The following is a 26,407-nucleotide window of genomic DNA, read 5'->3' as shown; positions in this document are numbered from 1 at the left end:
GAAGCCTTTGTTACGTCAAAAACCCTCTGCTGCCGCACGGCGCGCCTCGCCCTAGCAGAAACTAGAGCACGCACTTTAGTGCGCGCATGCAAACCTCAAATACGCGCAGCCTGAACTCCCAAGTTCATTGACCCTACCTGCCAAAATATAAAAAATCCTTCATAAATTCCCCAAAAATTCTCGGATCACTACCAAAATTTTATCATCTGTTACTTGTATCATTCTAACCTTTCCTGCAAGTTTCATCCAAATCTGTTAACTACTTTTTGAGTTATTTTGCAAAAACTAACTAACTAACAAACAAACACACAACCCAACGGTGACAAAAACATAACCTCCTCCCTTGGCGGAGGTAATAACATCTCTAGAAATTAGAATGTCCCAAATGCCCCCTTAGTGTCTAACTGCAGTTTCACAATTATGGGAAACTAACCTGCACCATAGGCAACAGCTTCATCAGGATTTATACTCTTGTTCAGTTCCTTGCCATTGAAGCAGTCTGTCAAAAGCTTCTGGATCTTGGGAATCCTGGTGGAGCCTCCAACAAGGACAACATCATGGATCTTGTCCTTGGCCATCCTGGCATCATTCAGAGCTTTTTCTACAGGCTCTAGTGTGCTTCGGAAGAGATCTGAACACAAGTCCTCAAATCGTGCTCGTGTGACAGATGTGTAGTAGTCAATACCCTCGAAAAGGGAATCAATCTCAATGCTATAATAAAGAAGAAGTTAATACGAAAGGATATATAAGAGTTGTTGCAATGCATGCATTTCTATTTTTGGACAAAAGCGTCAAGCATAGTGTATAACAACTTGCAAAGTACTACAAAGGAAACTAAAAGTAACTGTTTTTTTTCCCCCAACTAATTTTATGGACTACGTTGAAAAACTATGACCAGCATTGTTCCATGTCTATTGTGAACACACAAGAATCAAAGTCTTGTTTTAAGTGCAGTGCATCGGGGTTGTAATTTTCAATCTTTCATGACATGTACAATGTTCTGAATAATTTCTATAGACCATGTAATTTCAAGGAAGAACTTTTTGTTGACTCGCATGAGGAAATTAAGAGCACACAAATGGGACTTCATTTTGACATCAATGCACCTGTGATTTGACTTTGATCACTACAATTTCACATCATTTCTATTTATATAACGCCTGAAGAGATCCTTGTCATTTGATTGGTTGTTTGATCATTCGGGCCATTTCACTATGACTTCATCATCTGTGCCATTGCGGATCCATTTACCATGCAATTTTGGATCAATACGATTTGCTCCATTGCACGCTCGCTGAGAGCCCGGCACACTACGTGTGTAAAACGCTTGCATTTGCAGTGTGAGTATGTGAAAGCATGCAAGCGTAAGGCGCTCAGTGAGCACTCTCGCGATCTCAGATTCTCTCTTATATCTACATTACTAACACATCAAATGACAAGGATATATTTTAGGCGTTATAGAAAACAAATAATGAAGGTTTATCATTCGTGCAATGGGCAGAATATTTCATTCAGTGAAAGATGAAATGTTTGATCCATTCAACGAGGCACAGAAGAGAGTAGAAGAGAGACTACTTGCCCTCCTTTCCCACCCAATGCATTGTACCTCACTCAGACATTCATTTGCTAAGTTCTCAGCTTTATCTTGTGTCAAAATCCAGTAAATGCGTAGTCTCTCCTCTTTGCCTTACTCATATAATAAAAGATCAAATTTCAAACAGGTAAGTTCTCATTTACTCTTTCCATTAACTGGTCAATGTGAATACTTGTTGGTAACTGGTCATGCAATCAAGTGACTAAAACAGGGAGGGTTGAAATCATTGTATTGTGAGCACTGAAGTCACATCAGGTAATATGATTTCAGAATTTGACTACCTGGTAGCTGTCAACTGAGCTAGAATGAAATGATGTAAATTTATGTACACCATAGAATTTACCATATATTGCCTATCTATCATAACCTGACACTTGACAATACCTTAGAAATTATATTTTCACCTTGAGACAGTCTGTTCTTTCAGCATTGATTGCTTTGGGAAATAATCTCTTGGGAAACCTATAACTGCTGTGGGGATGTCAAGTGTTATTTTTTTACCTCTAAAAATCTTTATAACATTATATTGGTTAATCCAGGCTAAAAAAAGCTTCATTCTAGCACCCACGATGCAGCGTACTTTAACATAATTAATAGAAAGCTGTCCAAAGGTTTCTGTTCTATTGTCTCGACTTTAGCTGGGGTGTGTGGGTGAAAAACCTGCATATGATATTGCTTCTTGCTTGGATTGTTTGAGTGCCTCCTCATCTGAAAGAGGCCAGAACACAAAAGAGTCCACCTTCTACCATTTACTTGCTAGCAAATATCAATCCCTCTGCTGTTTTTGCAACAGCATGTACTAAGAGCTGGTTCAATGAGCAGCTAGGGTCCACACACTGTGTACCTGGCTTGTGTACTTGAAGAAAGGGTCCTCTTTGCCCGCTCACAAGCAGTCCTGAGCCTTCTCACTGCTCTCTTATTGGTGCTCATGTCCTTCTTGTGTTTCCTCTTAAACTCCGTGATGAAGTGGTTTACCATGCGGTTGTCAAAGTCCTCTCCTCCCAAGTGGGTGTCACCAGACGTCGACTTCACCTCGAAGATTCCCTCCTCAATGGTCAGCACCGACACGTCAAAGGTCCCCCCTCCCAAGTCAAAGATCAGGACGTTGCGCTCTGCACCAACCTGAATGAAACACCAGCAGCAAATTATAATGAACATGAACAACCTAGACCTGAAACATTTAGGATTTCTTCACACCTGAAGCAAGAAACATGATGTTACAATTGTACATCAGAATTAACAGCAGTCTCACATTGTTTTTCCCATGATTATCCATATTCAATTTCAAATGAGTAATGTTTTGCAAGTCTGAATGGAAATGAAAAACCCTTAATGTGCTTTGTTTGCTAACTAGCTAGCACAGACGTTTGGAAGCTAATTGTCAATGCATAGAGATTACTTTAGTGACTTAATTCCTATCACCTTGGCCTTCTCATTGGACCAACCTAGGCACTTTTCTACTCGACTGGGTTTGAAAAGTGACAACTAGAGGCTTCCAATCAAATTTTGTTAGATTTTGGGTGCACACTTGTATCATTTTAATTTATGAAAGATACATCAGGATGTAGAGCTCTGCTTCACCTTGTATCCACTGCTGGCATTGTGCATGTGTGTACTTATCGGTGTACATTATCATATCTTACTTGAGTTTCTTATCATTAGCATATACAGGCCATGTGTGACATGGCTGTTGCATGGAGTGTCATGGGCAGTTAATGGTAGGCAAGAAACTCATGTAGTGTTGCATCACTGTCAAGAAAACAAAATCTCTGAAACTGTCATCACATTAATTGTTTCTTCCTAAAAACTATTTTGAGAAAATATATTTTCAATCAAAATAAAAAAAAAAAACTAGAAATGTCACTATAGCGACTGATGCCTCCGCCATAATGCATGATTCTCCCAATAGGCGTATAATACAATGTCTTCACAATGTGTGATCCATGACAGTTTCACATAAGTGGCAAAATATTGAAATGACAGGTTTGTCAGAAATGTCTTAAATGTTCACTTTCCTTGAACTGGGTTTGCTATAATTTTCTAAGAGTACCGGTACACATATTTTGGGAATTGAGAATTTTTACTTGAATTCTGATGGACCTTTTTATAAGTTTATGCTTTTAGTAATTTCCAAGGTATGAAAAAAGAGTGTAATGACAGTACAAAATAGATTTTTTTTTTTTTTTTTGGGGGGGGGGGGGGGGGGGAGAGGAGGGCATTGAAACCTGGCCTTTGACCCTTAACCTTTGACTTTTTGGCTGGAAATTTCCATGAGAATCTCCATTAGGAAATACATGTATATTAAGTTTTAAAAATAATAATGCATTGCATATATACTAGTATATGAGGGAAATAGTAAAATTTTGACGAGTTGACCTTGACCTTTGACCCTTGACTATTGACCCATGACCCCTAAATTCCCTAGATAATCCCTGCCAGTCAGTACATGCGTATGTACCAAGTTCCACGAAGATACATTGAACCATTTACGAGAAAAGTGAAATTGTAACATTTTCACCTAATCTTTGACCTTTGACCTTATGACATGAAACTCTCTCTGGAGAATCTTTACGCAGTAGTACATGTCCACACCAAGTTTCAAGAAAATACCTTTAAACATTGCATGGATATGGGGGAAATTGCAACATTTTTAGCATTTGACCTTGACCTTTGACCTCTTGCCAATGTGACTAAAATCTACTTAACTAATTGTCTCATCATACATCATCCTTGGACCAAGTTTGGTGAAAGCTGCTTCATCCAGTTTTGAGTTATCACGTAAACAGATAAATTTTAGGATTTGACCTTGATCTTTGACCTTTGACCTCTGTCCGATTTCACTGAAAAACTAATCAAGTAATTTTCCCATCATACATCATCCTCCAACAAAGTTTGGTGAAATTTGCTCCATCCAGTCTTGAGTTATCACGTAAACGGATACAATTTCATGATTTGACCTTGACCTTTGACCTTTAGCCGATTTCACCCGAAATCTAATCAACTAATTGCCCCATCATACTTCATACTTGGACCAAGTTTGGTAAAATTCCAGTCAATATTACTCAAGTTATCGCGTAAACGAAAGCGGACGGACATACGTACGTACGTACGTACAGACGTACGGACGGACGGACGGACAACCCGAAAACATAATGCCTCCGGCACCTCTTCGTGGCGGAGGCATAAAAAAACTTTTTTTAGCACCATTTCGTAAATCAAAGCTGACTTAATCATGGAATAGATTCATTCAACACAAAGACAGGGTACTTTGGGAGTTCCTAAGAATCTTGTGCCAAGATGGCTGTGTGTGCATGTGCACACACACACACACATGCACAAATTGTGCAAAAGTACGGCTTCAAACATGAGACAAAGTTGTCACTTCTTTAAAGTTAATTTCACCTAATTTTGAAGACATTCACTGATTTATGTACATAAACTGCAAAATTTGTCACACCTGAACAACATTAGTATCTGCCTATTCTGTCTAGTCTGAGAAAATACTTTGAAATTGGTTATCACTGGCACATTTTGAGGCTATGAGAACAGAGAAGTGAAAATTGTTACCTTCTTGTCAAGACCATAGGCAATAGCAGCTGCAGTTGGCTCGTTAATAATACGCAACACATTGAGACCAGAGATGACACCAGCATCTTTGGTAGCTTGCCTTTGAGAGTCATTGAAGTAAGCTGGCACTGTGATGACTGCATCATCTACTTTCTGGAAGGTTAACATCAAAGAACAAAATAATTCAACTAAAAACATATTGTAACTGACATTAACATACTTGCATGCATTTTGGACACTACTGCTATACAAACTGTAATATGTGTAGCAAAAATATTGAGTTAGTCTTTGACTTTCAAAGAACAATCAGATTTCTGTTTTTGGCATAATTTTGTAGTCTAATATTTTGTCTATCATCTGTCCAAATTTCGAAGCTAAATGATCAAGGAAAGGCAAGAAATCAGCGTTTTTCTGGGCATTGATTTTCCGACTTTCAACGTAACAGAAACGTGTCCGAAGATTTGGATTTAGCGCCGCAGCTAGACTCCGCCCCTAGCAAAAAGGAGTGATCTTATTGGTCTGTGTGTGGCATTCTGATCACTGATTAGTTGTGCGTAGACCGCTGGCGCTAAGCTTGAATGAACATCATGGAGGTTGCTAGGAGCATACCTCCTATTGTCAAGCGGTGAAAACTGTCTCGCCTTCCCTTGATCATGATGGCTTCGGCAGGAAAAACTTTGAAGGCGTTTTTCTCGAAACTGATTTCCTCAACCACTTGACATGCACTAATGAAATCATTGATATCTCCGCAACCGAGTAATTTTATGAGTTGTGCTATGTGATCGTGCACCACATAATGAACAAAAACTCGCACCCCTTGATTTTAAAGCGAGGACTCAAAAAAGGTGAAACGGGTCAACCAAGTCAATATTAAGTTTTTCACATTTTCTGAAAGAGCTACCCTTTTTCTACATTATTTTTAAGTTTAGGATCATAAAATGGATGGGAAAGTGCATTTTTAGCAGTTTTTCTACAACCTTTTTTTGTAGAGTACCGGTAGTGAGATCAGGTATGTCTTAGAGGCCCCCTTTCATTTCTTGATAATCCTTTGCGCACTCTTCACTTTCAAGTCTGATAACTTTTGAAGGGATAATGCTACTGCTTTGAAAGGTGGCATTAAACATGGACAGAATGTGTTAATAGAGCATGCTCAATTTCAACTTACGGTAATCTGATAATACCTTCATTGTTGTTGCTCCAGTGGTTTACATCCTGTGTTTGTTTTGTTTTTTGTCCCATTCATCATACAGACCTCAGGATGATTTTCAGACTTTTACATTTGAACAACTATAAATCAGTTATGCTGAATACAGGGTTACAGAATTTATAGTAATTGGGATGAGGAATAAGAATGTTTTCTAAATCTATAAGAAATTGCAATGAACAAGGATGATAACATGGCAGCCTTATCATAAGAATGCATGAGTTGGGGCTCAAGGAGGCAGAACAAAAGAAGAAGGCATGCATAGATTCTACACAGGTGAACTTGTGAAGCATGTGGTATTGTAATGGAATTACACAGAATACATTTCTGAAATATGTTAGGCTCATATGTCATTAACACTGTTCAGTGTAATTTGATCAGGATTTTTCAGAGTATTAGACCCCGTTTACAGTGAGTGAAAAGGCTGGGCTCGGCCGTGGCCGAGCCTGGCCTTCAGTTCACTGTAAACGCGCAAAAGGCCAAATGCGGTACCATAATCGGGCGCGCATTTGGCCAAGCTCTGGAGGTAGTCTCGGCCGCGGCCTAGCCCGGCCTTTTCTCACTGTAAACGCAAACTGGGCCAAATGCAGTACCAAATTTAGTCTGGCTTCCAGACCCTCTGCCCGTACTATTTTGCTATTCAGGATATTAACGCCCTCAACGTCAAAAACAAGTATAGATGAAGATGGTTTTGTTCTGCAGAGGTCTTTGCCTTCGGCAAAAGCGGCGACTTCGTCGCTGTGGAGTCCAGACGGCAAAGGTCTGGAAACCAGACTGTACCACATTGTGACCGGCGCCCTCCCAGTAATAGTGTTTGTTTACAAGCAGAGCGCCACTATGACAAAATATTGAAAGGTTTGAATTAAAAGCCTGGGCCCAGCCCGGCACTGTAAATGGACAAGATTGTGGGGCCGAGTACCGAAATTGAGGTTGGGCTCGGCCCGGTCCTGCCCTCCACTGTAAATTGGGTCTTACACCCCGTCTAGGGCTGGGCTGAGCCCGGGCCACGCCCAGGCTGAGCATGGCCTCAATAGTGGCACTCGGCCCTGTAATTCTGTGTGTTTACAGTGGCGGGCTTGGCCCGGGCTTTTAATTCAAACCTTTCAATATTTTGTTGCAGTGGCACTCTGCTTGTAAACAATTATTTGGGTTCGCTCCAGCGTCACAGTGCAGAGGAGCTGTCGGGAGCTATTTGCAATGAACAAAAGGCCAAGGTTTTTATTAAGGGCGAACTTTCGAACATCACGCTCACAGCTGCTCTTTCCTTACTGGTTCTATGCACAATAACACAATATGAATGAGGACCAACAAAATGATGTAGTACAGTTATGATGATTCAATGATAACTTAAATTTAAACACAACTTTGGATACCTCTGCTCATACCCAGTTGCTAATGATGATGATTCTGTAGTGTACACCAAAGAAATTTTGCTAAACGTGGGATTACAAAGTCATATCCTATGATGTCACGATCATTGCACTTCTGAGATCACAATTTGGTACTGCATTTAGCCCAGTTTGCGTTTACAGTGAGAAAAGGCCAGGCTGAACCCGCGCTGAGCAGCGGTTGAGACTACCTCCAGAGCTTGGCTGAATGCGCGGCCGTTTTTGGTTTTGCATTTGGCCTTTTGAGCATTTACAATGAAAGTAAGGCCGGGCTCTGCCTGGCCTTCTCACTCACTATATACTGGGTCTTAGTTTCTCTGCTCAAGGACAACAATAAATTCCACAAATCTATATATAGAGCTGTTGATTTATGTACTGCATGATGTGAAATTATGAAAATCGTCTTTAATGCCCCTTTAAGCCTGTTGATACAGGCACTGCCTTCATCCGCACCATTTTGGAACATGACCAGGCCATGCCGATCAGTCAAGTCAGTTTTTCTTGATGGTGCTAATTTACTAAGACCACAGTGGCTGCGCTTTGAAGTCTCATATTATATATTCTCGACTGAGAATTGCTTGATAAAGGAAAGATTAACCGAGAACTAACTGTTTGAAGATTAATTGTTATTTTAATAGCAATTAGAAGGGATAGAATATATCCATGCCCTTCAATCACTCCCAGTGATTCAAACTTAAGGAAGCTCTCATTAGCTTATCTCATCAAATTAGCAGTGGTCATATCAGTTGAAGATTGACTGGGCATTTGCGAACAGGCTCTCATACATTCACTCCCTTCTAATTGCTATTAGAATTACAATTAAACTCCGAACAGTAAGTTTTTGTTTACTTTTTTTTTGGTATGTTATACAGCAGATAAACTTGTAAGTGAACCATCACATTTCAAAGCATACACAATGTATTAGCTTTGCACTTACCTTGCCCAAGTAAGCCTCTGCTGTCTCTTTCATCTTTGTCAGAACCATTGAGCTGATCTCTTCTGCATAGAAAGTCTTTGTGTCCCCCTTGTATTCCACCTGGATCTTCGGTCGGCCATTGTCATTGACTATAGCAAAAGGCCAATGCTTCATATCCCCCTTCACGATAGAGTCCTCATACTGGCGACCTATCAGGCGTTTTGCATCTACATGAAGTAGTTCAACAAAAATAATCACTTATTTTGCCTTGAAGTGGGTTAAATGTTCACCTTTGCATAATCAAAACTGTTTAATCATGATGTCACAATTACACATCTAGTGCAAACATACTACAAACTGACTAAACATCTAAACACTTAACAAAAAATCTCTGTAATGTCTTAATCAGGAATCTTTCCAGTTTTGAGGAAATCTGAATACAGAGGCGAGTGTAAATGTATTCACCCTCCTGCCTAATGGGAATGACAGAGACAGTTTTCAACTGATATCTGAATTCTTTCTATTTGCAATTAGACTTTTCGGTAGTATCCGTTAACCCATTAGTTGAACCGCCCGAGGCTGCCTGTGGGGTTGCTCCCTGGGCCGCCTGAGGCCGCCTGTCCGTTCATGATCATTTTGTGCTTTACTGTTTTCATATGGAATACGTGATTGAGGAATTTGAGGGAGGTCAAGGGTCAGCAGGGGTGTGTAGGAATTGTTTCTGTGACGTGCCGATCTCTTGGTGGAGTTTTTATTGGGCTTTCAAATGGACAAAGTTGTGACAGATAGGGGTTAACATGCCGTGATTTATTTTGCATGGTTTGGAAAGTTGTCGGGATGGGAGTGGTGTTGCTGTATTTCCAGGGAGCAGTGGGCTATTATGTGTGGGGTCTTCAGTTGCTAAGGGGTTTACTGGAATTAATGTAGATGAGCGGAGTAAAACTGCACTGAAGATCCCATGTCTTATATCACCATCATCACCTTCATCACCATCATCGTTATCACCTCCATCATCATAATCATCATCTCCACAACAACATTATCACCATCTTCATTATCAGCTTCACCATCATAATCATTGTCATCTTTACAGTCAATACTATCGTCATCATCATCATCTCATCTTGGGATCTTACAGTTTTTGGATTATTAATTTGGAATCCCCCATAGACATGGGGGAAATAGTGAAATTTTGTGCATTTGACCTTGACCTTGAGCACGTGCACCCAAAAGTTGATAGGCACAACTTCGCACTCATATGCCAAGTTTCGTTAAGATACCTCAAATGTTTTTTTAGTTACGCTGTCTACAAAATTGTTTATGGACGGACATACAGATGGACGGACAACCTAAAACATAATGCCTCAAGCGTCACTTTGTGGCCGAGGCAAAATAACGTCTTAAGACAAATTCTTGTAGATTACGACGTGGGTGTTACAAATGCTAAATTTTGTTGTAACTGCGCCAATGATGGCCGAGATCTATGGGGGGGGGGGGGGGGGCAGAATCAGGCAAAGAAGCCCAGCCTGTTTAGGGTTAGGGAGGACGTTGAGAAGGCAATCATATTTTTGCTTACTTAGTACTTGGGAAATTCTGAAAGGGATAGTATGTGTTCTTATGCTACATGACAATCTCTGTTCTCACGAAAAAGAAGTGACGGATCATCTCCTGAGATTGTTTTGACAGCCATGGTACTGAATATGTACATACTATGAAAGCATTATGTTAGCTCAATTTCAAAGGAGCACAAATGACTATGACCCCATTTACAGTGCGAGGCTCGGCAGCCGCGGCCGAGCCCGCCTTCATTTCAGTGTAAACGCGCAAAAGGCCACATGCGGGCCAAAATTGGCAGCGCATTTGGCCACGCTCTGGAGGTGGTCTCGGCCGCAGCCGAGCCCGGCCAATTTTAGTCTGGCTTCCAAACCCTCTGCCCGTACTATTTCGCTATTCAGGATATTAATCCCCTAAACGTCGAAAACTAGTATAGTTTAAGGTGGTTTTGTCCTGTAAAGGATTTTTCCTTCGGCAAAGGCCTTTACCCGAACGGTGACTTCGTCGCCACGGAATCCAGTTGGCAAAGGGTCTGAAAACCAGACTATACCATATTGCATTTGTTTACAAGCAGAGCGCCACTACGACAAAATATTGAAAGGTTTGAATTAAAAGCGGGGCCAAGCCCGGCAGTGTAATTGGACAAAATTGCAATTGAGGCTGGGCTCGGCCGCGGCTCGGCCCAGCCCCGCACTGTAAACGGGGTCATACTGTAACTGAGAACTTACCAAAGACAGTGTTGTTTGGATTCATTGCTGTCTGGTTTTTCGCAGCATCCCCAATCAGACGCTCTGTATCTGTAAAGGCCACGTAGCTGGGTGTGGTTCTGTTTCCTTGGTCATTTGCTATGATTTCAACCTTTCCATGCTGAAATACACCAACACATGAATACGTTGTGCCAAGATCAATTCCTACTGCTGGGGCTTTAGCCATTTTGCCGTTCTGAAAATGAACAACATATTTGCAGAAAATCAGATTAAAAATCTGCACTTTTAAGAAAAACATAAACAATACATAAAGTGGAGTTGTAAGTGCTGTTTTTTTTTAACACATGATATATGGAAATATTGTAAATGAGAACTTACCTGCTGGAAAATTGATCTTAATTTTTTTTTTTCTTCCTGCTTTTATGAAACATACTACTGAACATACACTACATTGGGGTATGCTGCTTGCCAATAACCCAGCTTTGATTTTTGAGCCATCTTGAAATCCTGGATGGGATATTATGATCCATTGTGTGAAAAATTTAGCAAGTATGAGCAATGAGATCTTAAAGGGGTGGTATAGTATTGGTGGAGATGAGAAGTGGGCTTTTAACTTTTTGCAAGATATCAAGAAATCACTTGTGAAATAGTACAGAGCATATCATTCTAAGAGGAATTCAAAGTTTATTTGATGAAAATCGGTTTTGAAATGGCCGAGACATCCATAAACTAGAAATGTCGCTATGGCGACTGATGCCTCCGTCATAATGCATGATTTTCCCAATAGGTGTATAGTATAATGTCTTCACAATGTGAGATAACAGTTTCACATAACTGGCAAAATATTGAAATGACAGGTTTGTCAGAAATATCTTGTATGTTCGCTTTCCTTGAACTATGTTTGCTATAATGGTCTATTCAAGAGTGCAGGTACATGTATTTGGGGAATTGAGGATTTTTACTTGACTTCTGACTGACCCTTTTAAGTTTATGCATTGAGTAATTTTCAAGGTTTAAAGAAAGAGTGTAATTACAGTACAAAATAGATTTTTTTTTTTGCATTTAAACCTGGCCTTGACCCTTAACCTTTGACCTTCTAGCAGGAAATTTCCATGAGAATCTCCATTAGGAAATACATGTATATTAAGTTTTAAAAATAATAATGCATTGCATATATACTAGTATATGAGGGAAATAGTAAAATTTTGACGAGTTGACCTTTGACCCCTGACTATTGACCCATGACCCCTAAATTCCCTAGATAATCCCTGCCAGTCAGTACATGTGTATGTACCAAGTTCCATGAAGATACATTGAACCATTTGTAAGAAAAGTGAAATTGTAACATTTTCACCTAATCTTTGACCTTTTGACCATTGACCTAATGACATGAAACTCTCTCTGGAGAATCTTTATGCAGTAGTACATGTCTACACTAAGTTTCAAGAAAATACCTTTGGGCATTGCATGGATATGGGGAAATAGCAACATCTTTAGCATTTGACCTTGACCTTTTGACCTATGACCTCTTGCCAATGTCACAAAAATCTACTCAACTAATTGCCGTATCATACATCATCCTTGGACCAAGTTTGGTGAAAGCTGCTTCATCCAGTTTTGAGTTATCATGTAAAAAGATAAATTTTAGGATTTGTCCTTGATCTTTGACCTTTGACCTCTGTCCGATTTCACTCAAAAATTAATCAAGTAATTGTCCCACCATACATCATCCTTGGACAAAGTTTGGTGAAATTTGCTGTATCCAGTCTTGACATGAAAATTCATAATGGCATTTTCAAGAAAAAGATGAAAATGTACAATTTGGGCCCCATTAGGACCCCTCCCCACCCCCTCCCCTGGGTCCCAAGGGGGGGGGGGGCACCCTGATTCCGCCATGAACAAATCTGAAACTACAGTCATCAAAGTACTAATTCATAGTATTAACTTACATGTAGCTCTATCACTTCTGGTTCTAGAGAAGAAGATTTTTTAAGATTCCTTAATTTTGGGGGGTTTGGGCCCCTCTGGGGGCCCCCCAGGTGGGGTACGGTGCCCACTTGAACAAATTGAGATCCTATCCCCCTAGCGATGCTACCTGCCAAGTTTGGTGAAAATCGGTCGAGGGGTTCTCAAGAAGAAGATGAAAATGTAAAAGTTTACGCACGACGGACGCCGGACAAAGAGTGATCGCAATAGCTAACTTGAGCCTTCGGCTCAGGTGAGCTAAAAAGCCGCTGTGTGGCTTCATTCAGACCAAAATGATCGACTCCAAGTGCATGCGCTGCATGTATTCGTACTGTGCTTGTGTACAGAGTAGCATTTCAAGTGATCGAGATTTTACGATTTTCCGACACTTGTAGATACTCAAGTAAAAGTCAAGTAAAAGTGTTAAAACTTGACTTCTATTCAACTTTGGAGACCCAGATGCATGTATTTTAGGTTACTGAATACCGGTAACAAGGGTGAGTTTGTGCATGTTTGGAGATCATTTGACAAATAGGTGCGAAAGTACGCTAGCGCCAGGTTTTCTACAGACTGATCTTTCAGTCAACTTTAGTAGGACCTAGTTCTCTACCATTCTAACAGTTACTATCATTGACTATTAGGGCCTAAAATTTACTAACGTAGAACCTAAGTTAGAGTAGAACCTCTAACTACTTGGGGCGTATTTCTATTATCAACACTAGAACTCGATTCCAATGTAAATTACAATAGGGCCTACAGCTGTATTTCGATGTTGGAATCAATATTATTAATATTATTAAATGACTAGCAGTGGTCTAGATGTTCTCGACTTATTTTAAGTAGAAGAGTAGATCGTATCACCGGATGCTTTTTTTTTTGTGGCTTTGAATTCCGTATTCAGAGGATGAAATTTTGGCTAAAAATAACACCACCTAATTCAGCCAACTTAAATGTCAATTATTTGCTCCAGTTTTTAGAAAATATGCTTCAAACATACCCCTCTAAAAAAAGTTGTCTTTTTGCGCGGTGCAAAATCGCTTTGTAATTCCGGACACGATTTTTGCAATGAAATAATCGACGTCTTTCGCACCTAGTCCTTGCACCAGAATCACAATTCACCCCACAAATCACCGTATACATTCTCACCGAGCGGATGACAAAGAAAAAAATCGGCAAATGAGGCTCAAATTTCGCATTTTACGGTAAAATGTCTATCTTTAACATTTCGAACAGTTCACCCGATAAAACCTTATGAAAACTTGACTATCAAATTTTACGTGCTTTGTCTATGGGAGCGCGGGTAACAAGTTGCGGGCCCTGCGGGCCCCTTCCTTAGCGCACAACTTTCCGCATCGTTCGCGTTTGAGGACGATAGCTGCAAATTTCCTGTATCGATCAGTGAACTTGTGGTTCTATTGGAATCTTCAGCATTCTTCCTGTACATGTGAGTGGGATTTCATAGAATTTCAGTTACGAAATGTGATTTAAAGGGACTGTACAGTACTGGTTGAGGTGGGGATTCATGTTTTGAACATTCCTAAATGAGATAATGAGAAACCTCTTATGAAATATGAAAGAGCATGTCATTTTAAGAAGGATTCAACATTTATTTGATGAAAATTGGTTTTCAAATGGCTGAGATATCCAAAAAAGTGATAATAATAAAAGGCGACAGGCCACGCCTTTTATTACAAAAGGATCTCTTTATTTCACTTTGTTTTTGGATATCTCGGCCATTTCAAAACCGATTTTCATCATATAAACTTTTGATACCCCTTAGAATTGCATGCTCTTTGACATCTCATAGAGTGGTTTCTCAATATCTCACAAAATGTTAATAGCTAAATCCTAACCTCGACCAGAACTGTACACACCCTTTTAACATGCATAATGCACTTGTCAATGTAATGACTCACCCCACTACCTCCAGACATGGGTGCGTCATTTCCTGGCTTGGTCACTCAAATTTGTGACCCAGGTGTGCATCATTTTCCCAGGTTTGTCCGTCAAATTTTTGACCGAGGGGTGCGTCAAAATCCCATCATTGTCGGTCAAATTTTTGACCGAGGGGTGCGTCATGGTATGTCACTTGGCTACATATGGAAAACTACACGCATTATTCTGGACCGAGGGGTGGTCATGGTATGTCACTTGGCTATGGAAACTGCACGCATTTTAACACGCATTTTTGCACGCTACCAGGTAAAATGTGAACTTCTTCGCGTTTTTACATTTTTATGTCACGTTTTTTGCGATTTCAGTCCACACAACGTTCTGTGAGGCTAATCTACGAAGTCTCACGCGTACTGAATGTCATCAGTACGCAAAAATGTGCGTGTCCGGAATTACCATGCTGTCCGGTAATACCATACCTGTAGGAGAGTAGATCGTATCACTGGACACTTTTTTTTCGTGGCTTTGAATTCCGTACTCAGAGGATGAAATTTCGGCTAAAAAAAACACCACTTATTCACAGACTCCTGGAAATTACGAATTCAGCCAACTTATGTCAATTATTCGCTCCAGTTTTTAGAAAATATGCCTCAAACATACCCCTTAAAAAAAGTTGTCTTTTTGCGCGGTGCAAAATCGCATTGTAATTGTGGACAAGATTTTCGCAATGAAATAATCGACGTCTTTCGCACCTACGTGTAGTCCTTGCACCAGAATCACAATTCATCCCACAAATCAACGTACACATTCTCACCGAGCGGATGACAAAGAAAAAATCGGCAAATGAGGCTCAAATTTCGTATTTTACGGTAAAATGTCTATCTTTAACATTTCCAACAGTTCACCCGATAAAACCTTATGAAAAATTGACAATCGAATTTTACGTGCTTTGCCTAGAAGAATGGGAGCGCGGGTAATGAGTTGCGGGCCTTGCGGGCCCCTTCCTTGGAGCACAACTTTCCGCATCGTTCGCGTTTGAGGACAATAGCTAGAAATTTCCGGTATCGATCAGTGAACTTGTGGTTCTACTGAATCTTCAGCATTTTTCCTGTAAATGTGAGTGGGATTTCATAGAATTTCAGTTACAAAATGTGATTTAAACATGCATAAATGTTAAAGATAATATAAAGTTTTGGTACCTCAAAAGTTTCCCTGAATTTCCTTGTCTTAGTTGGTGTTTCAGGTGAAAATAAAAAATGAAATATACATTACCTTTTCGACTTGGTTTTTCTCACTCATTTATCTAGAAACTGCAAAATTTTCTACATTTTTTTAGGAGTAATAAGCGGCCTGCCCTAGTGTAACAGTGGAGAGACTTGCTGCTATATCCATTACATTAGTATGCATTACGCATGCTGTCAATGTACTGCACTGCATGCATGCTGTGCGCCTGTGCAAGTGATTGTGAGTTTCAGTGGGCATCGGTGAGCGTTATAAGACAAAATTTTCTGCATCATAAGCAATGAAATGCATCAAACAGTCGCCGAAATTAATTATTTAGGTTTAATCAACCCATGTAAGTATTCCTAGTAGTTTTTGTTGAAAAATTACGGAAATATAGCGCCGAAACGGCACCGTTTTGTACAACTCCTCGATCTGAATGCGAAAACGGCACAGCTGCACGTTGGGGCTGGTCGCAGTTAGTAGCAGTCTTCTTCTTGTCAGTAGTCTGCTTCGTTCAACCTTGAAGATTCTTGCAGAACGTTACTCGTTAGATTCCAGAAATCTATAGAATCTACAGAATTTTAGTTCATAACGGATGGTACTTACATGCTCTGAACGCCTTTAAACGGTGGATTGAGTAGTAGTAGCCCTATCGGAGATTTGTCAGGCTGTTAATGAGTGACGTCCGACTGTTTCAAGCAGAGTCACACCTGTACTGTAGTGTAGGTACCTGATCGATCCAGATCCTGATCCTCGCGGACGACGGCTGGCCGGCTGGACGCGTGCGCGTGCTTGATTGCTCGAATAATGCTCATAAGCAAGGCGGCGCCAGGTTATCGATATACTGCGCATTCGCGTGCAATGCGTATGGGAAAGAGTCATGCACGTGGTGTGTGTGTGCATAGGAGGCGCCTGTGAGTTCTGTACATACAGTTGAAGACGAGCTTGGGCTATGTACGCACACACGCGGCAGATAGTACTTCTCACGTGCTTTACTGCAGAAGGTACCAGAAGGCGCTGTGAGTTGTTCCGAATTTTTATCCCCACCATTAGTGGGGTGGCTTAGTGAAATTATCGTGACACGGCGGACAAAAGCATGATTTTTTCACCAAAGGTACTTCATGATGTACCTTCTCAAAAAATAGGGTGCTCCAAGAAAATTGATGCTGGGAAGGAGGTCAGAGGTCAAAGGTCAATGACCTTTATTTGTGAAATAGGTTTTTTGGCTATTTCTCAGGTCAGGAATATCCAATCTGGATAAAACTTGGCAGGAAGAATATTGAGAACAAGTAAAATATTTTGATTGAATTTGGAGTGAATTTTCCAAAGGTCAAAGGTCAAAGGTCAATGAACTTTTTCTAAAAATCACGTTTTTGTTTATTTCTCCAGGTAGGAAGATTCAATTTTCACAAAATTTGATATGAACGTTGTATAGAAGGTACCAAGAGTATAAACCAGGGGTCAAATATAATTGTTGATTTGTACGTTGCCATGGCAACCCAAAACTAGGGCTTTTGATTGAAGTTAGTTACAGGAGGCTATTTTCCAGTTTGGAAGAGATTCTATTTGAATAGGTACAACTGATCGACGGGATGTATAGAGGTTTGAAATACTTTTCATTAGTGTTAAGTGGTATGTTGCTATGGCAACTACATATATAGATTTTGGCTAAACTTAAAGGAGACTTCAGAACTTATGAATTTGAAGAGATTTCCATCAGGGTTGGTATAATTGATCAACAAAAAAGTCGCCAGACAAAGATTTGTCACCTTTATAGCATGTGGGTTGAGTGAATGCACCAACAATAGTAGAACACATCAGTGAGAGTTTGAGGAAAATTGGACAATCCGTTCTAAAGTTATGAATTTTTGAAGTTTCTGCTCATGCAGTCGAGGCTGGATGAGAAGACTACTATACCTTGTAATGTCACATGTGTACAACGATATAAAGAATGAATAAAGAAAATTCAACATAAATTATTTTCGCTTACAAAAGGATACTCGACTTCTCTTTCAGAAGGCAGGGGGAATTATATTACCCTTGACATACGTCAGTAGCAAGTCAAAGAAACTATGTGAACTTTATTCAAAAAGTATGGTTTTGTGAAATTCTCATTTTATTTTCCTTAGAATGTGCGCATGTGACATCATACACTGTGGTAGTCTTTTCATCAAGCCGCGACTGTGCAGATACCTTAAAAAATCATAACTTTTGAACGGATTGTACGATTTTTTCCAAGCTTTCTGTGATGTGTCCTACTAATATTGTTGTATTCACTGAATCCACGTGTGCATGAAGGTGGACTTGTCCTTTAAGGACAGATTCCGAAAGAGCAGACTGTAAGCTTTAAAATGATGTATAAAACAATTCAAAGGGATTCCCCTAACCTATCTAAATAATAATACCGGTACTGGAAAGAAAGTACACACTCTGGATAAGTATGAACTGAGAAAAGAGGCTGCATTGTCTATTTTAGCGTTTGATCTTTACCAAGCTGTCTCATGTCATTATGTTCATCTTTTCTTCCCCCCTCCAATTTTCATTTGAATTTGTCATTATTAATTTTTGATGATAAGAACGATGCCACAAGGCATTGTTTCTTAAAAATGCTTCAACTGCTCCTTCAGGTCCAAAATCTACATCCAATATATATAATTTTCCTGATCTCCTCAACATTTTCCAAAAATAAAGCATACATCTTTTATGCATTGAGTCCTCCTTTTTGTGGATAATTAAAGGTAAAAACCCAAAATTATTGCTTGAAAATTATTCTTAGGTGTGAGTTACGGATAGAAAGAACCTCTGTAAAAAAAATGAATCTGTATAATCAATGTTAAGTATTGTTAATAACACAAAATGTGAACAATATTTCTATGATAACATGTTTCCAGACTAAACCGTCTGCATTTATGCTTTAATGAGAAAAATACTGATATCTCTTTATATGTTTGCTTTGATTGCAAAAACTGTATATGGTAGGATGTCTTGTGATACAACAGGGGGGCATTTCATGAAGCAGTTTGGTCAGATATTTTTCTGACAAACTGTTACAAACTACAGAAATCCTTGCATCTGATTGGCAGACAGCAAATTTGTCCGACAACTTGTCGGACAAAATGCTTAATGAAATGCCCCCAGACCTACACATATTATGCATAAAATGTGATATCCTGAACATTTTTTTCAAGTCACTCTCCCAGATGTGTATATATAGGACCTTTAAGTTTTTCTTGTGTTTGTTCCTGGCAGATTACTAGTACACAAATGCTCCAATCCATGATGACCTAACGGAAATTAAGGAAATTAAAATGAATATACTGAAAACCAAAACTACAGATACTAATAACTTACTTCATTCTTCTCTCCCCACCCCACCCCTTCTTTTTAGTTTCTTGATATACTAGTAGATCTAGCTGACTTTGATAATTGTCATTATGTAACATCATCTTCAATTGACAAGGCGATAAAACTTAACAATCATATTTTCATTATGCTGCTGGACTAATGGGGTTAGTTGAACTATATTGTTTTTAATGTACTATACTTTTTCCTCCTATCAATCACATGTATTTTGGGTGGAATGTATTTTGACATAAAGCATCATAGAATCAACCGCCTTTGGGGTCGGGAATTTTGTCATATTATATTGTGATTTAGATTCTGCTCTATGCCGATTTTGTTTTACTTCTATCAACTTTTTAAACTTCCCCATAGACTTTGTTCACCAGCCAACTACATCCCACCCTCTTTGGATAATGTGAACCAATCAAACATTGCTTTTACTTTTTAATAACATGTCTATACATAGCTATTAGACCAAAAATATTCAAACCGTTTTAAGTCTTTATGAGTGAAATTACAAATATCAATATATTTTTTTAAAAAAATCAAATTGTCTAAATTCAACTTCATCTATGAAAACAGACTTTTAACCTTTTTAAACATTTGAATAACCCCCATAAGAAATAAGAAACATATAGAGAGGGGAAGTGCGGACTATAAAAATTGCTTACGGGAACCATGCAGGTAATCCCTGCGCTAAACCTATGGAATTCACACAATCTTGGAGGAAACGGGTTAAATTTGTAAGGAAATATGTAGGGCAATACCCAAAACCTTAAGTTCTCAATGGAATATGCAGCTCTTCTACTGGTAAACTAGTAGTTCTGGGAGAAAAAATGAGCTGTGACATAGTCCTACACCTGGCTCAGTCATTGCCCAAGATTTAAAGTATCTGAGCCAGAGTCACATGTCACTCTTTGCCATTTCTCTACAGGAGGTAGAGAGTACTAAAAAAAATCCTTTACCAGAAATTATATCAAATTATTTAATGAAAAGGTGCTTAAGAAAACTGGACTATTCCAACACACCTCCCTCAGGTCTGCAACACAGACTAACCACCTGTTACCATAGGAAAACCAGTAAAAATGGTGTATTACTGTAAACATGCACATAATATGTCGTATTATGGGTCTGAATTTTAAGACTAGCAACCATGTACATTGCATTGCATTGTACAGAAACCTGGCGAATGCCCCGTGTATAGTCTTTGAATTCAGACATTATTGTTATGTACAAATTAAGGGCATTTTCTCATTTTTTCTGTTAGCGGATTTCTTGGAGCACCCCCTAATTTTGATCCTCATATATACACAAATGTCTGAGGAAAAAATGACACTTTTGTCCGGCGTGTCACGATTATCAGTATATTTGTCACTAAGCCACCCCACTACATAGGCTAGCCAGGTTTTTCCGACAGAAGAAAAATGCATGAGTGTCTAATAAGCCTATACGAACATGATTTTACTGTGCCGTATTGCTATATGCCAATGAGTTGGGTCTTTTTAGACTTTTTCACGAGTCCGCTCCTACAAAGCTCTGACTGTATCCCACAATCATGTTTTTTTTTTAAATTCATGTTTTATTGCAAGTCAAAATCACATGATTTACACACAATTGGCAACAATTTGAAAAATGAAGAGAAACATATTGTGCGGAAAATCATACACATAATTCTTAACATATGGAGACACTACGGTAAAAAATCCATGGTGACTCGACACATAAAAATAAACCAAAAATAAAAAGATAATGACACATAATCATATGAGTTATGAACATGACATAGGCCTCCACAGTAGGCCTATGTCATGGATTACATTTTGAGTGCGCTGTATATATGAGAGATAGTACGTCTACAGTTGAAGGGTGATCTATCACTTGGTCTTGCAATGCTCTCACTTTGTCTACTAGCCATTTGGTCTCAACCCACATGGTCTAATCCTGCTTCGTCTACAACCACTTCGATCGTCAATGACCATTTCGTCCAATTGCCACTTAGCGTCATTACCAGATGGTCTACTTCGAGATGGGCTATGCTCACTATACCCGACAGTTTATTAGACCAGGGAGGTGAGTCACCTCCCTGATTAGACAAAGTCGGAAAAAGTCCTAGGAGACAAACAGCGATTAACCTCTGGTCATTAGACGAAACGGAAGGTAGCCAAACTGGGCATTCTTATAGACCAAGTGCAAAGTAGATCAAACGGGCATTAGACGAAGTTGATAGTGAGTTTAGCCGTATATAGTGGTGTTAGACGAACTGGGAAGTAGACCGTGTGATAGTAGACCAAGTGGCAATAAACCAGTACATACTGTCACTAGCAATAAGAAACTAGAAGTATAGGCCCTATATGCAGTGGAGGATCCAGGCGGGGGTGCACCGGGCGCACGCCCCCTTTATTTAAAAAAAGAAGAAGAAAGAAATAAAAAGAAAAAAATTGGGGTGGGGCGCGTGCGCCCCCCCTTAAATTTTGTAAAGGCTCCCCCTCTTTACAGAATTCCTGGATCCGCCCCTGCTATATAGGCCTACTGATCACAAAAACAAAAATCAGAAATCAAACCTCCATTTTATAAAATGAAGCTTATACCTTTAACAGCCAAATAATATTCTATTTCTTTTTGTTTTTGAACGAATGATTTAAATGCATCAAGTATTTGGTATGTTATTTGTAAACTTTTCAGATAAATGCAGAATAGGGCCTACTACCACTAAGATCAAATAGGGCCTATGTTACAAATTTGTTAGATACACCAAATAACTTATTGAAATTAGTAAAATTTGTTCTACGTGTGCGTATACTGTTCCTTTAGTTTTAAAAAAATTGTTACAATGCCTATATGTTCAGAGGCCGTTGTTCAAGTCAAGCGATTTGCTTATTGATAACGGTCTCCCCCACCTGTACACTTCAAGATCAGTATAATGAAATTCACGTATTATTTCACGCGATAATATACTTGTAATGTTAAATGTTGTTTATATTTCTATGACTTGTGAAAAATATGTTTGATATTGTTATACTTATTTTCTTTGCAAGTGGAGGAATGAAACTTATTGAAACTGAAACCGAAAATTGAAATTAGAATCATTCTTTTGCACTCATATGCCTCGTAACACTTCCGAGGTAACCTTCTCACATTCACAAAATAAATGAATTATTGTCTCTTCAAATTTGCCACAAAAATTGAGAATCTTTTCTTTTAATCTTATACAAAAATTAGTTTAGGTGCCTATAGGGCTATTGTTTTATGACTTTTTTTTTTTTTAAATAAACGAGTGTAGCTCAATTAGGATCAATAGTGCGTGTAATTTGTACTTTTTCGCAATCAAAATTGGCCGGCATACTGTACTAAAATGCTGTTATCCCACCTAATCATCTAATGTAAGACCCAAAATTGTGTTTTCTCCCCAGGATCACTCCTCACTCCCCTCCTTCAAACGTCCTTGCAGTGCATTATGACGCATGGCGCACTGGTTTTAGAAAGTGGTCAGTCCCCACGGACCCATTCCACCCATCTCTATGTGCCCCTTTGTTTTAGGTTACTGGCTTGACCAGTTACATTCCATTGTGCTGACGACCACTACAACGGAGTACTAGTTCAGTCATAAAAATCTCACAACCATTATGGTCTGAGACCTTTCCCCCTTCCCATATTTGGACTGTTCCCCTGCTAATATCCATCGTATACATAAGTTGATAATAATCTCCCCTCTCATCTTATGTAAAATAACCAAGATAATTACATAATATGTACTTGTATATTCACAGATTTCTAAATACTCCTGTCCACATGAATTGAGAGACAGCTAGAGGTGTCTGGTCCACGGCTGTGATACTGGCTTTGCCAGTCCCCTTGCCACCTGGCAAAGGAGATATCACATCTCATACTATATAGTTATTGTTCAGCCCGAACACTGGTGTTGCCAGACCTCTTGCCACCCGGCAGAGGGTATATCCCCCGTTTCTATACACTCTACAAAATAGCCCCGAATGGGAGCATACCAGGGAGTGTCAAGTGCTTGTATCGATATTATTCTTCTACTACACATGCCTTTATTCGACGAATAAAATACTGCCCGGCTGAACTGGACTTCCTTCGTGTCTCTTCGACATCATTATTATTGTCTTCGGAAACTCCTATCATAGAAAATACGTAACATAAAGTGTTAAATGGTGACAACTACTAACACTCGCCGACTATAAAGTCCACGCTGTACCAACAACAATCAAAGTAGAGTGTTAGTATACTGTTACACTAATATAACGCTAGGCGGGTTCAGCAAGTCAAAAATTACAGATATAATATATTTTGTATATTCCATAACTCATGATAAAAATACTTCTTAGATTTTGAATGTATCAATGACTGACATGCACCTAACTGAGAATTTGAATTGAAATTGCTCTACAATTGCATACTCCGTGTAATAGGCCTAAGTATACGGATAATACCAAGTGCGATAGGAATCTGCTACAGTAACTGTATGCATTTATACCTAACTTGGAGTTTAAGATTATTTTTTCTTCAGGCGCGTATGATTTCCAAATAATATTTTTTGTATGATTTGTATTTCCACGGCTGATAATTCAATTGACTTCCACACAGATTCAGAGCAAAAGCATAAGGGTCAGTCATCTTGAGACCACATTGAGTATAATCATTGTACGTAGATTTCCTTTTGACCCTATCCTGGCCACCACTCCAAATTAACCTAAAAAGCAATTTATTTAACTCGTTGAAAAACTTTTGTGGTACCTTATACTTGAAACAGAAAACTGAGATATAATAATTCGAACTGTGAGCCCTGGAACTCACACAATCATGTTTACATCATAACATACCACAGTTAGGCCTGGGATGGGTCTAGGGCAATTACCCCCTGGGCAATTACCCCGGACCGTTCTCCTGGCCCTAATCCTAATCCTAATCCTGAACCTAATCCTATGCCTAACCCAAACTCCTAACCCTAAACCTAACCCTAACCCTAATCTTAACTCTTACCTTACCACTAACCAGTATTCAGCCGGGGGGTAATTGCCCTCTGGGGGTAATTGCCCGGATACGGCCTGGGATTCCTGTCAGTAACTGCAGATTGAGCTGCACAGTCTTCCTTGTGTCCCCATGACTGCTATATAAGTATTACCACTGTGTATACTAGTCTCCCTAGTGTCCATGAAATAAATTGAAAATGTTTTATTTCATTACTGTTAATAAAAATGATGATTGCAGGCCTACCAGTCCTTTTTATTATGCAAAACCCGTATAGATCATCTCCACAGTATAAAACTAACCATCCAGTGAGCTAAGTTAGAAGTGAGCTCAACTTGCAAGGCAGAAAAGGAATCGAGCCAGTATACGTCACGAGCCATAAAACACAGAGAAATCAGTGGCGGATCCAGAGGGGGGCGCACGCACCGTGTGCGCGATTTTATTTTTGGTTAAAACAAAAGAAATAAAACGAAAAAATGGGGGGGGGGGGTGCGTGCGCCCCCCTTTGATTTTGCAAAGGCGCCTTCCTTTTATACGGAATTCCTGGATCCGGCCCTGTAAATTGTACCTTACGACTTAAATTTCATTGGAAAATCATAAGGCCTAGGGCCTTTATGCGGTGAAGCAGGGACAGTCCACTGGTGGAAGAGACACGTCCTTCTTATGCATCGATCAACCATTATATTAATCACCATTGGCCTATTATAATGAAAATAGCTGTCGAATTGACGAAAACTGCGGTATACATACACACACCATTTGTAAGACTCTTCAGCTAATTGAAGGAGGTAAATTATACCAGTAAAAAAGAGAAGAAGAGACTGGAAAACAGGTGCCTTTCACGCTCTTCCACACCTCCCTGCATGGGATGAGCAAGGAGGTAGCAAGAAGGTACCAAAGATCTGTATACACTGGGCCATGGGATGAGCAAGTTTTCAAACAAGCGCACGAGAGTGACAGAGCTGCCAATGCTGTGGTGTATAAAGAAAATACGCGACCGTGCGCATGACGTCACCAGAAAGTTAGGGCATGCGCATTTAAACTTAGGCTAAAACGAGAAAAACCGTAAGGGACAATGCCGGAAGTGAGAACGAACATTCTAGAACGACACATCACATGACTGAGCCCCGCGAACCAGAACCGCGAAACGAAAGGCACAGAGTTGGCTTGTTAGATATCACGATGTGCACTGAAATTCGTCTGGTACTCGTATGCATGAATGCCCAGGGCGTCGATCGTTTTCGAAATTTGTAGGATATGTGTAATACATTAAAAGTAGTATACTCCACTAATATAATATACGTGCGATCAGGGGGTGAGAAGAGAGCCAAACGACCGAGCGGGAGGCGTTTTTTTTTAAGACGGCACAGATTGGGGCATGGCGCGTGTTAAACCTATGGGAAAAACGTTGGGTTAGGGTTTTTGGTTATAGTTAGAGTTAGGGTTAGGGTTAGGGTTGGGGTTAGGGTTAGGGTTAGGGTTTGATGGTTAGGGTTAGGATTAGGATTAGGGTTAGGTTTAGGGATAGGGTCCCCGATAGATTTTTAGTTTCCCCAATCTGTGCCGTCTAAAAAAAAACAAGCGGGCGTGGGTGTGACCCCTCACCTGTGGGGGAAACCCCTTCCACCTCCCTGGTAGGATTCTATTTATGCGCTTTTCGAAGATAATACGCGGAACATAATGTGTGTTTTTAAAGGCCCTGTCACACCTCTCCGGCAAGCCTTGCGTGTGATTTGCGGAGAACAATTTTTGCTAAACCGGAGATCCCCGCAGACAGCCCGCACATGACAGTACCGGTACCTAACACGTAGGCCTATATTATCTCGCCCGTAGTTGCCCGGAGGTAGCCAAGTCGCCAAGTGAACAAACATGCCAGGGCGCCTTAGAGGAAGGCGACTTGTAGGCCTACAAAAGTCGTCAAAATGCTAAAGACGACTCAGTGTACAAATTCGTCAAAAATGCGCCTCGGTTTTGACAAGTTCTCAAAACCAAAAGCAGAATTTCAATTCAATTCAATTCAATTCAATTCAATTTTATTGTCCGTTTCTGGAAACTTGTTTCGTT

At 39.8% G+C, this 26,407-nt stretch overlaps 1 protein-coding gene across 1 annotated transcript in view; it reads right to left on the bottom strand.

Annotated features, from left to right (window-relative positions):
• The window catches only part of LOC139740099 (heat shock cognate 71 kDa protein-like), a 42,082-nt gene extending 25,261 nt beyond the window's left edge, over positions 1-16,821 (bottom strand). The window contains 6 exon segments of the mRNA XM_071650684.1: positions 434-711; positions 2,439-2,716; positions 5,162-5,314; positions 8,691-8,896; positions 10,952-11,165; positions 16,619-16,821. Of these exon segments, the coding sequence (XP_071506785.1) occupies positions 434-711; positions 2,439-2,716; positions 5,162-5,314; positions 8,691-8,896; positions 10,952-11,156 (1,120 nt within the window). The 5' untranslated portion in view covers positions 11,157-11,165; positions 16,619-16,821.
• Positions 16,822-26,407: the final 9,586 nt, after the last annotated feature.

The sequence above is a fragment of the Diadema antillarum genome, unplaced genomic scaffold, assembly GCF_040938485.1.
Source record: "Diadema antillarum isolate AM-2024a unplaced genomic scaffold, OU_Dant_1.0 seq00000835_RagTag, whole genome shotgun sequence".
Taxonomy (NCBI): Eukaryota; Metazoa; Echinodermata; class Echinoidea; order Diadematoida; family Diadematidae; genus Diadema; species Diadema antillarum.
This window is presented reverse-complemented; position numbering and strand designations above follow the sequence as displayed.